The sequence below is a fragment of the Desmodus rotundus genome, chromosome 3 (assembly GCF_022682495.2).
Source record: "Desmodus rotundus isolate HL8 chromosome 3, HLdesRot8A.1, whole genome shotgun sequence".
Lineage (NCBI taxonomy): Eukaryota > Metazoa > Chordata > Mammalia > Chiroptera > Phyllostomidae > Desmodus > Desmodus rotundus.
In genome coordinates, this window is record NC_071389.1 from 153,098,490 (window position 1) to 153,110,799 (window position 12,310).

The 12,310-nt window shown below is 41.5% G+C and overlaps 2 protein-coding genes across 9 annotated transcripts in view; one reads left to right on the top strand and one right to left on the bottom strand.

Annotated features, from left to right (window-relative positions):
- Positions 1-12,310, top strand: part of SLC11A2 (solute carrier family 11 member 2) — a 48,820-nt gene that overhangs the window by 34,095 nt on the left and 2,415 nt on the right. For 5 of the 8 annotated variants that reach the window (XM_024575386.3, XM_045184286.3, XM_024575388.3 and 2 more), the window contains one exon: positions 670-2,636. In XM_024575386.3, coding sequence (XP_024431154.2) covers positions 670-747 — 78 coding nt within the window. In that variant the 3' untranslated portion in view covers positions 748-2,636. Of the gene's footprint in view, positions 1-669; positions 2,637-2,673; positions 4,284-12,310 lie in introns of those variants that run through there. The other 3 variants (XR_008426494.2, XR_008426495.1, XM_024575387.4) reach the window with 3 other exon arrangements.
- TMT1A (thiol methyltransferase 1A) overlaps positions 5,054-12,310 on the bottom strand; it is a 28,482-nt gene continuing 21,225 nt past the window's right edge. Inside the window, exons 4-5 of the mRNA XM_071221044.1 lie at positions 9,558-9,692; positions 5,054-5,194 (exon numbers count right to left, since the gene is read on the bottom strand). Coding sequence (XP_071077145.1) covers positions 5,079-5,194; positions 9,558-9,692 — 251 coding nt within the window. The 3' untranslated portion in view covers positions 5,054-5,078. The remainder of the gene's footprint in view (positions 5,195-9,557; positions 9,693-12,310) is intronic.

Sequence of the window (12,310 nt, forward strand, 5' to 3'; positions counted from 1 at the left end):
CGAACATTCGGGACCCAGGGGTCATCATCTCCCTCTCTTCCCACATGCCATTTTATGGTTTTTAAAATTATTTATTTTTAGAGCAAAGGGAGGGAAAAAGAGGGGGAGAAAAACATTGGTTGCCTCTTGCACGCCCCCAGCTGGGGACCTGGCCCGTAAGCCAGGCCTGTGCCCTGACCAGGAATCGAACCTTTGAGTTTGCAGGATGATGCCCCATCCACTGAACCACACCAGTCAGGTTTTTTTTTTTTTTTTTTTTTTTTAAATGAAAGACTTTGCTCAGGTGCCAAAGGGTGATGGGGCTCAGGACTCAGATCATCTGAAATCTGATTCTCACACACAGCACTGAAGTACGAAGCAGTCCATGCATTCGGCCTTAACGTCTGATCAGGTTACCCACCCCGAGGCAGAGTGTGTTAGGAGAACAGTCAAAGCGGCAAACGGTGCCGAGGCACCCCGGACTGTCTCAGCCCTGAGCTACTGCAGCTCCTAGCTCTTCTTCAAATCCTGTGCACTGTGCCCGTGAGCACTTCTTCTCTGAAAGAAAAGCAGTGTAGTAGTACTGAACAATGGCCTCTATCGATAGGCTATTTGTAGATACTCAGTGCCAATTTAAATATCGAAGTACTTACGAATCAGTCTAACCCTTTTCCATCTCTTTGTCCGTAGTACCACCTGGGACTGGCAGCTCAGCCTGAACTCTACCTTCTGAACACCATGGATGCTGACTCACTTGTGTCTAGATGACTGGCAGCCTGAAAGACTGTGTACGAACCATTTTCTATTAGTCCGATTGTGCCTGGTGCCCTGTTAACATATCTCTGTTAGTTCAGAGGTGAGTCTTGTTCAATGTTTTGAACAAAAGGCAAAGATTTCCTCATGGGAAGGGTGTTAAAAGCTAACAGCTGTTAAGTGTAGGTCAGAGACCCACCCACTCACAGCAGTCCTGCAACAGCCAGAGTTAGTTGATTGGCCTGTGGAGGCCACACACCCCTATGGGCTCGTGTCTTAACTGCTGGAATCTAAAAAACATATATGTGTATGTATTGATGTAATCCTGAACGTATCAGTTTGGGTAGAGTTTTAAGATGATAAAAATTGATAGATCTTTTGTACTTTTAAAAAACATCCTGCTCAGACAAATCAGATACTTGTTTTGTCTGGATCACAAGCGAAATGAGAAAGGGACTAATGCTCTTCTTCAGAGTGAACTCGTCACATCGACTTACCCTTTGAAGTGGTGCTTGACGACGGCCAGTTTATTTCATTCAGTTTCACCCAGACCCTCAGTAACTACTGACACTAGCACATCATTTCTAAAGAAAACATTTCTTATGTTTAGCAATCATAGTTAATCCTAGTTACCAGTGTGCTTTATAATTATTATCCTCTGTTGCTTTTCTTGAATTTTTTGAGATACGATGGTATTTTCTAAAGAGCTTAATACCTGGTAACAAGATCCAGAAACTGTACTTTAAGCAACGATCAGTTCCCTATGCTTCATCGTGTGATACAGCCCGTTCTGGCATTCGGGGGTTAGGTATAAAAAGAAGAAACGTCTAGTAGTTAACTGTGTAAGTCCCAACAGAACATAATGGAAAGATTAGTTTTCTTTTCTTCCCACTATTCCCATTAGCGGTCCAACATCATTTCTAGGTCCAAAGCGTATTTCTAGGAGTGGCTTATATTTCTAATGTTCAATCTCCTAGAGAATGCTAAGCATTTTATTTCAAGATATTTGTACCAAGTAGCAGTATGAGATCAGAACCAGACCGGCACTTGGAAGATTAGCCCACCTGTCACCAACTGCCTGCCTACACGTGGGTTATAGATGTTTTGAGCCCTCTTCCTAATCAGGATTGTTTTTCTATACATTTTTTATAATAAAAATTTAGTATTTAAAAATGGAGAGTTTTTGCATGACTACCTGAAAAAAGTCAGAAGATTTTGGCTCTGGGTTTGTGTTCCTGCACAGGAGTGAAGTTGGCCAGAACCGAAGGCAACTGTTCCATTAATGGAATGTACTTCAGGGTGGACACGCCCCTTCACTCCTTTCCTTCCCACTCCAAAGCCATGGAGTTTGTGTGACTCGGAGCATCATTTTCTTCTTTCAGCATAAAAATGAAATATCTGACCTATCTGCCTTATTTTAAAACTTGCTATATTTCAACAAGACTTTTAAAAAATCCAGACAATTGCCCCTCCTCATTTCTATGATGTGGCCGTCTAGGTGGCAGGGATACCCCTGAGACGGTACTTCGCAATCCCTGCATTTCCACTCCAGGGGCCGTGAAACTTCTGATAAGAGCAGCACCTTGCAACTAAGGTTAGAGTCCTTCTGATTTTTAAAAAGGAAACTGAGTTAGCATCAATTAGCAGCTTTCATTTGAAAAACAGACTTTTAAAATGAGTGTCAGTGTTTTGGTTTCTTTATACACCTACAGCAACTCTACATGAACCAGTATGTTGCATTTTCCTTCCTCTCTGGACAATTTCCCAGTAGTTTCATTCCCCCAGAATGTTTGGGGAAAGGAAACAAAGGCAAAAAATAAAATTGTTTTGCAACTGATAAAAAAAATGAAGTGGTTGGTTAAACAGAGATTGTGTACTTGGGGGATGTCTGTAGTTCCCTGGGTTTTGGGTTTTTTTTTAAAGATTTTATTTATTTTTTAGAGAGAGGGGTAAGGAGGGAGAAAGAGAGAGAGAAGCATTGCTGTGCAAGAGAAACATCGACTGGTTGCCTCTCACACGTCCCCAGCCGAGGACCTGGCCTGCAACCCAGGCATGTGCCCTGACTGGGAATCCACCCGGTGACCTCTCTCAGTTTACAGGCTGGCACTCAGTCCACCAAGTGACACCAGCCAGGGCTCCATCCTTTAGCTGTAAGTTATTAGAAACAGACTAAAGTTTGCAAAAGTGTATAAGCATACAACTCATGCAATCAGAAAATTTGTTCATAAACAAATTGAATCGTGCTAAAACCAGTTGAAGAGACTGATGTCTAGAGAGTGAATCTTGGGTAAACTTTTTTGCTAAGTTAAAAACATTTAATCAATCTCTAATTTATTATTTGAAAACCTGGATTTCTATATTATGGGATTGTATAGGTATCAACGTATTCGGTTTTAAGAGTAGTGTACATGCATATACTCACGGAGTCCCTGGGGTTTAACACTAGGGAGTCAGTTTATAAATGAATGCTCTGGCACTGTCTACCCAGAGTGTCAGAAAAATGCAATGAAATCATTGTTACTGAGCACCCGCTGCTACATAACTGTGTGTCTCCTAACACAAAGGCACTCATAGCACATCCACGCACATGAAATAGTTTAACTAGCAAGTGAGGCATCCTGGGTTACCGTAGCTAGTGAAAATAGCCTCCTCAACTTTAAACATGATATTACGCCACCAAAGCTTTGCCCCAGAAGTATTGTTCAAATTCAGGTGCTGTATGTTAGCTGCTCACAGGGTCTTCCGGCCGTGGCCCTCCCTCTTTACTTAAGCTAATGTGGTAAATAAGCAGCCTTTTCTCCAAATGTGAGAACACAGTGAATAATTTGTGGGTTCTAATGCGTAGCTACTCTAATAAATAAATACTTTGCATTGCTTATTTCAAGCAACACCTATATTACTTTAGTTCTCAGTAAGAACAGAAACTCTGGAGCCTATTGGGTTTTGTAAGAAAAGCTGTTTCTAATTAAACACTTCAGTTAATCTACTTTAATGCTGAGAATTTGGGAGGGTGGAATCTTTCCAGCAGCCTGATCATTTCCTTGTGTAATCGACATGAGGGATAACATTTCTTTTTTCTTTTCTTTTTTTTAAGAGGGTCTTTGCAGGATGGCATCCTATGCCAGCTGTCCTCAATTCTCCTGACCTTCACGAACATACTAGATCCGGCTGTTGGAATATTTTCTCCAACGGAATAAAGTAGTTGGGTTCTTTCCTTGCCCATTTTCCAAAGAGGACAGTGTTAACCAAAATTTGTGTTTTTGTTGGTGGCAGTAGAAGAGCCTTGTGATAGGTACAAACGACAGCCTTTAAAATAATTACTTGTGCCAATGGAGAAAGGTGTGTATAAAACACAGAACAGTGGGTTAGTACCTAGACTGAAGACCTACCTTCAAATATTCCTGCATCTTTCACTTTCTCAAATACTGGACTCACCTTCCTGTCAAAATAACCCTGCACTGCAGGAAACAGCACGGAAAAGGAAATCACCGCCACAGATTGTCTTACGGTGCATTCTTGATTTTATTTCAACGAATCTTTTTTTGTTTGTTTTCTTGTTTTCTTTTCCAGGCTTGGAGTCTTAGGGAGTATATCTGAGTCGGACAGTTACGACGTCAACAAAGTCTAGTTTTTTTAGAACCCTAGGGCAGTTACAGAGGAGCCTGGGGCCAGAGGCTTACTCAACATGTAACGTCTACTTTGGTTTTCTACATTGTGTTTTCTATATTGTCGTATGAGATTAGCGACAGCATAGCTGGACTAAATCATTTCACCCCCACAATATTGCCATCTGTGGGGGAAGGGGATTTTTTTTTAGTAATTTACCTTCATACTCCTAGAAATGCTTTAAAGAAATAAAAAAAATGAATACACAGCTATTTAAATGGTAATCATTTATATTTGTGGTTGTACAGTCAAGTTTCTATATAAAGGGTGCACAGTGGTGAACTACATTTAAATAACAATAGGACCATTCTCTGATAAAATTGTTGCCCATTCTAAAGTGAGTTTATGAAAGCTTTAGTTACCTTGTCCTATGTGAATGAAGCAATGAATAGACTGTCACATATATGTATATAGACAGAATTTCTGTAGCCACTAGGTATAGTCAACTCCTAATTTTATGATTGGTTTGTTATAACATAGATTATTTTCTGTCACTAACTACAAAGTAAAAATTTGGAAGTCAAGATCATGCCGTAGGTTCTGAAAGACATCAACAAGGATATTTTCGAGTTGACTGACTACTGCTAGAGGAAACCGCTTAAGCAATTGCGACTTACTACACAAGGCTGTGAAAATTCTCTCGAGTACTTCTGCAGTATAATTGGCTACATATTGAAAATTCATTTTTCATAATAGTTTCCAGGAGGCTTCTTGTCTTTTTTGTATGTAGCTTCATTTTCGGACACATTGAAGAGTCGAGGCCTAATGTGGTCCTTGTACATGGAATAGAGAACACCTGGAGACAGAGAGATGCCTCTCAGTAGAGCATCCATGGAAAACAAACGCGGAATTTCTTCTACTTGCATTTCCCCAAAACTAGCCCACAATTTTAAAACAACAAACAAATAAACAAAAAACACCTTCCATTGTATTAATTTTTGGCTTGGATTATACAAGTGACTCCAGAAAAACAACAACAAAGAACCATTTAAGATCAGTATAAATCTGAGTCTCTGATGTTATGCCGCCCTAAAGTTTGAATTTTCAAATATTGGTGAAAAAGTGAGAAAAGTGGAAATATTTGGCTAGATATTAAGGTTAAAAATGATAGGCACCTCCATTTAGCAAACATCTAAATGTTTGCTAAACATTCCATGTCTACTTGTGCTCAGTACCCCTAAGAAAACCAAGGTGGACAGACTTAATCTCCGCTTCTAGGGATGTACAGTCTGTTGGGTGAAGTAGCTGCGAGGTTCGGGAGACGAGACGGGAGTGTGTCTTCCCCCAGATGAGCTCCTAGGGCCGGGAAGAAAGGCTGAAGCAGAAACAGAGGAGCTGCTTCAGTGCATTGCAGGGGTGTCAGCAAATGCTTACACCCGACACAATGTAAGGAGACACAGATTTAAACTGCAGCTCATCCCTCCCTCATATCAGTTATCCAGACAGACATCAGCTCTCTGGCAGATTTTCTAAACGAAACCCTTCAGCTCCCTTCCGCTTGCTCTCTGACACTGCTTGCTAGTATCTCCCAGGAGCACACAGAGGATGAAGGGTCAGTGCGTTAGCTGTTCTCATAGCAACAGTGAGGGAGACGTCTACATAACTTTCTCATGAAATGTGTGATTCCTATCATAGATGAATAAAATGCAAGACAAAAAATGTTAACTTGAGTCACTGTGGTAGCGATGGAGACAACATTCTCAGATTCAGACTCAGGGAGAATTATAGGACTCATTTCCCTGTGCTGCTGCTGCTGTGCCGCTTTTTCTTCTTGGCTTGAAATACCAGAATGTATTGTCTCACAGTTCTGGAGACTAGAAGTCTGAAGCCAAGGCACTTGAAAGGGGAACTCAGGAGTTAAGATTTTAGCCTTAGCTATAGTTCCTGGGCTTAAGTGATTAACGCACGTGCAAAGCTGCTGTTCCAGGAACTGGAGTACACGACCTGTGTGAGTGACTCCAGGAGGTCACAAGCAATCCCGTCTTTGGTCCCAGAGGGTCTGCAAGGATGGACGTGGCATCTGAGCCATTCTGTTCCAGGGAGGGAATGCTGATAAAGAGTTGTTGACTAACGGATAAAGCAGTACTAGGAAAATTGTCACAGGACTGCAACTCTTAGCCAATTAACCCTTTTTTGCAGGTCCCTTACCTACCCTTTCTTCTCCTTCTGTCAGCTTGAGAGGAAATGCTAAGACGGATTTGGAGGGTACACATCCTGCCTTCTCGGCTCACCGACATCTGAGTCAAGCGCCCACAAAGATTCAACCCTTGTCTCGACTTAGTGGTTCTGGTGCTGACAGGCAGCCCCAACGCCTCCTTTTCTGGTTTCAGTGTCAGCAGACTGGGTCCTCTGCGAAGGACGAAGGGCGTGAGGGAGGACCCGCCCCGAGCCTCTCTCCCGGTTTCTGACCCTTGCCGCAGTCCTTGGCGCTCCTTGGCTTGTTGCTGCATCACTCCAGTCACTGCCTCCATCGCCACTTGGCATTCTCTCCCTGTTTGTCGCCTGTGCTTTTTAGACAGAGAATTCTTACCTCTTGCCTACCTCTTAAATGGCGGGGGTGTTCCCCGGAGTTCTGATCTCAACTTTTTTCTCACCACATCACACCTGTGGCTTTACTAGTAAGCAAGTGAGATCTCTCTTCTGAGAGTGAGACCCACATATGGTATACACGACTCGTATATTCAGTGTGCCATGTGCGATGTTTCCACATCCCATAGGAGGGTGGTCTCCAGACTTGAACTGTGCCTGAGTAAGTATATTGAGCATGCCCCTCAAGATACATTTATTTATAAACAGTATAAATGTTCTATGGTCTATGTATTAGTAAAGCTCTTTTGTTTTTAAGATAGACATATTTTCTTCCCACACCCCCATGGGTCTCCTTACACATCGACTAGGGTATGGGTACTCCAGTTTGGAAACATCTGCCATAGGCATCTCAGCCAGTTTGGCTCTGGCCCTGGCCGGCTAGCTGTAGGTTAGAGCATTGTGCCAGTGCAGCAAGGCTGTGGGGTTCAGTCCCCAGTCAGGGCTCATGCAAGAAACAACCAGTGGATGTATAAATAAGTGGAACAACAAAGTGATGTTTCTGTCTCTCTCGAATTTAAAAAAAAAAAAAAAAAGAGTTCAGGCTCTGGAGTGGATTGCCCCTATGATTGTGAACAAGTAACTCACCCGTCTAAGCCTCAGTTTCATTTATCTGTAAAATGGGATAATAACAGTACCTACCTCACAGGATATTGTTTAATAAAGACCTTGGTCTTTGTTCAGGATTTCTGGTATAGATGTAAAATGCTTGGAATTTCCCAAGTAACAGGAGTGTGTTTGTTATTCATGAGCTCCTTGGATCATACCTGAACTTACGCTAAAGAGGTGACTCATGGTGGGCTCCTAGATAGCTTCTAGATGTGGCCAGTCAGCCAGGAAGACCAGCCGTGTGACTGGAGGGTTCCCGGATCTCCAGGGAGGGGAGCAGGACTGCAGACAGGTCAGTCCTGTGGCCAGTGATGCAATCAGCCGTGCCAACATAGTGAAGCCCCAGTAAAAGCTCTGGACACTGAAGTTCAGCGGAGTTTCTTGATTGGTAAACACACTGATACTCTGGGAGGGTGACATGCCTTGATTCCCTACGGAGGGGGCACAGAAGCTTTGAGCTTTTTCTGATCCCCCAGACCTAAACCTGTTTGGCTGGTCCTGATTTGTATACTTCATAGTAAAGCTGTGTTTTCCCGAGTTCCATAAGTTGTTCTAGTGAAATAATAAAATCCGAGGGGATCTTGGGAACCCCTGAATTTGTAGCCATTTTATCAGAAGTGCAGATAGCGCGGGCACCCCAAAGGCTGGTGTCTGGAGTAAGGGCAGTCTTTTGGGGAACTATGTCGCTAAAACCTATGGCATCTGATGTGAGCTCCAGCGGGTTGGCATCAGTGTTGAATTGTCTTGTAGCATACCAGGCGGTGTCAAAGTAAGTGTTTATTAAGATGAAATACAGCAGTGAGAGTGACCCGCACATCATGAGCACCCACTGAGTGTTAGGTCCTGTGGTTTTGTCCGATACGCACTCATCCTCCCATCACACTTGCTTTCTTCTTTGTTCTTTACATCAGTTAAGAGGCAGCCCTTACATCTGGTTGCCCAAACTGGAAACCTAAGAATCATTCTTGATTCCTCTTTCCTTACTTTTTCCAATCAGTTGCTGAGTCCTCAGTATTTCTAGAATCCATCTCTTCTGTTTCCACTACCACTGCCTGAATTCAGATCCAAGTCATCTAACTTCTCTGTCTTTATTTTCTCCCCTCCTTTGCAAGTCATCTCTAATCATTTTCTTTTTCCTCTTAAGTTTTTTCTTTTATTTTTTCCCTTTCTTTTAAAAAATTTTTTAAAAATTACTTTATTGTTGTTCAATTACAGTTGTCTGCATTTTCTTCCCACCCCTCCCCACTACCCCAGCCAAACTCTTTTCTTAATTTTTAAATAGATTTGAGCGAGAGAGGAAGGGGGAGGGAGGGAGGAAGAGAAAGACATTGATTAGTTGTTCCACTCATTCATGCATTCATTGGTTGATTCTTTTTTTTTCCCCCCCATTGGTTGATTCTTATATGTGCTCTGACTGGGGATCAGGCCTGCAAGCTTGGTGTATCGGGATGATGCTCTAACCAACTGAGCATCCAGCCAGGGCTTCCACTTTTTATTTTTTAATTGACATGTAACATTGTATTAATTTCAGGTGTACAACCTAATGATTTGATATTTGTGTATATTAGGAGATGACCACCACAATAATCTACCTCCATCGTCACCCCACAGAGTTACTTTTTCCCTTGTGATGCGGACGGTTAAGATGCGCCCTTTTAGCAACTTTCAAAACATGCACCGCAGGATTACGAACCATCGTTGCCATGCTGTTATATGCCGTGACTTACTTTATAACTGGAAGCGTGTACCTCCTGCCTACTGTGCTTTTTTTCAGTGCTTAAAATTTTAAGAAATTAAGCCTATAACAGGGCAGTGACATCAGCCAAGTGAGGAACACCGTTTTTCTTACCAGTCCTCCATCATTATATCATCGTGACCCAACATTCGTCTTCTGATAGGAATGAATAAAATGAATAAAAACACTGAAAGACAGCTGAACACAAGCCACAAATCAAGCAGCTCACCTAGAGTCACAGCCCCCACAACGAGTCCTTGGGCAGCGACTCTCATGTGGATCAGGTGGATGGACATTTTCTGGTCTCTTCTGGACTTCAGCGTGTACAGGCCGTAGGACACCACTGTCAGGAAGCCTGCTATCCCTGGGAATTCAAAAGTAGGGTTCCGTAGCTAGCGGGCTAGAGTTCCCATGAGCGCAGAGTTGGGTAAAGACCTGTGCAAAGGGTTAGTACTTGGAAGATGGGCAGGCAAGACACCAAAGAATACTTGAAAAAGAACCATGCTGGATTTGATTCTCCGGATGTTAACATGGACCCACAGCATTCATGGATTCAATATTTGCCATTTAGCCTCTCCCCAGAAAACCTGAACCATATAGCACAGTAATTTGCTCAGTAATTTCTAATTTTCCTGAGGCATGATTTCAAATTGTGCACGCTGCAAGGCTTTTATTTGGGCAGGTCACAGTGAGTAAACCTACCACGCATCCCAGCATCCACAGGTTTTCAGTGTTTGGCTTTACTCCTTTGTACTGGTTATCAAAAAAGGAGTAGATCAAGTAAAGTGATAAAAACTTGTATCTTATTTTAAAATGAGACAGTAAGCTTTAAGGAGAGATGCACAAGAAGTATGTGATTCAGGAAGAACTTCTGGAAGATCCAGGAAGAACTATGATTCTAGAAAATGCCAGAAACCCATACAAATATTTCTGTATTCACTACAAATGTTAAGAATGAAAATACTGCTATGACAACTAAGGTCCTATATAAATGGCTGTAAAACAAAATTGATCAACTGAATAGTAAAGATACTGCGAAGAGATTTAAAACACTGATAATGTGTGACAAGTCAAAATAACCAAATAACAGATAAAGAAGTAAATTATTTGGTAAACATTATTAGTATGATTTATTGGTATAGAGAACTAACTTAGACTTCCATCTTGCACCAGATCCTACAAAAAAATTCTAGGTTAGAATTAAATGTAAAAATAAAAATATCATGCCCTGGCTGGTGTGGCTCAGTGGATTGAGTGCCAGCCTGTGAACCAAAGGGTGGCTAGTTTGATTCCCGGTCAGGGCACATGCCTGCGTTGTGGGCCAGTTCCCAGTAGGGGGCACATGAGAGTCAACCACACACTGATCTTTCTCTCACTTTTTCCCTCTCTCTAAAAATAAATAAAATCTTTTAAAAAAATCAACAAAAACTAGAAGAAAATAGAATAGAATATTTATAATAGCTAAAAGAGAGTAAGGTAGACTTAAAATGACAAGGACAGATGCTATATTTTGACATAAGAATAAAGAAAACTTGCATAATAAAAGCGTGGGTCTATATTTTGGGTTCTCTCCTTTATCCTACTGATCTATGCATCCACCCCTCCACGTACACCACACCGCCTCGACCACTGCAGTAAGCCTTAGCATCATTTTACCCTTTCTACGACTTGTGCCTTTCCATATGAATTTTAGAATGTTTGTCTGTGTCTACTAAACACGTGACTGGAATTTTGATAGGAATTATGCTAAACCTATAGATCAATTTGGGGAGAGTTGACATCTTTATATTCCGTCTTCCAATCTATGAACACAATTGTCTCTACGTTTATTTAAGACTTCTTTAATTTTTTTCACTAGCATTTTGTAATTTTCAGCGTATAGATACTGTACATGTTTTCTTAAGCTCACACCTAAGCAATTTTCTCTCAAGTGATTGAAAGTGGAATTATGAGGTGTTTTTCTTTGACATTGCTCTAATATTCCCAAGTGGCCTGTATTTCACAAAATTATTTCCAGTACCACTTTTACTATATGATACTGTTTAAATTTAAAAATTGGAAATAAAGAACAAACTGACAGTGACCAGAGGAGTGAAAGAAGGGGTAACGGGGGCAAAACGGGGAAGGGTTAAGTCAAGAAACACGTACAAAGGATCCATGGACAATGGGTGGGGGGACGGGGGAAGGTGGGGGGTGAGTAGGGTGAACAACTGTAACTGAACAACAAAAATAAATAAAAGATATTGCCTAAGAAAAAAAATGGGCAAATTCACAAATTATGTACTTTAAAATGTTATTTCTTCTACTTTGAGGAAGGATATTAGGTTTTTAATTTCAGTTTCCATGTGTTCTCAGTACCCAGGAATTCAAATGGTATTTTTATAGGATAGTAAGTTTTGATTAACTGTGTTGGCACATGCGTGTCTCTATAGGTGAGTGAAGTTGTATTTATTCTTTTAGGATACACTTAACAAGTGGAAATAAGAATCAGAGTAAATAAAAACATGTGTATTTTGTTTTTACTTATTTGTTTAAATATTTTGTATATTTAATTTTTTTAGAGACAGGGGAAAGAGGGAGTCAGGGAGAGAAACATCAATGTGTGGTTGCCTCTCGCGCGCCCCCTACTGGGTATCTGGCCCACAACCCAGGCATGTGCCCTGATTGGGAATTGAATCAGCAACCCGTTGGTTCACAGGTGGGCACTATTTTCACTGAGCCACACCAGCCAGGGCAAAACATGTATATTTTATAGACTTATTAGCAATAAATGAAATTGAAATAAAAATGAAAAATATATATAAAAACAAATAACACTGCCTGGCCAAGTGGCTCAGTTGATTGGAGCATTGTCCCGTAGACTAAGGGGTTGTGGGTTTGATCCCTGGTCAGGGCACACACCTAGTTTGTGGGTTTGATCCCCCGTCAGGGTGCATTCGGGAGGCAACTGATTGTTGTTTCTCTCTCACATTGACAGTTGTT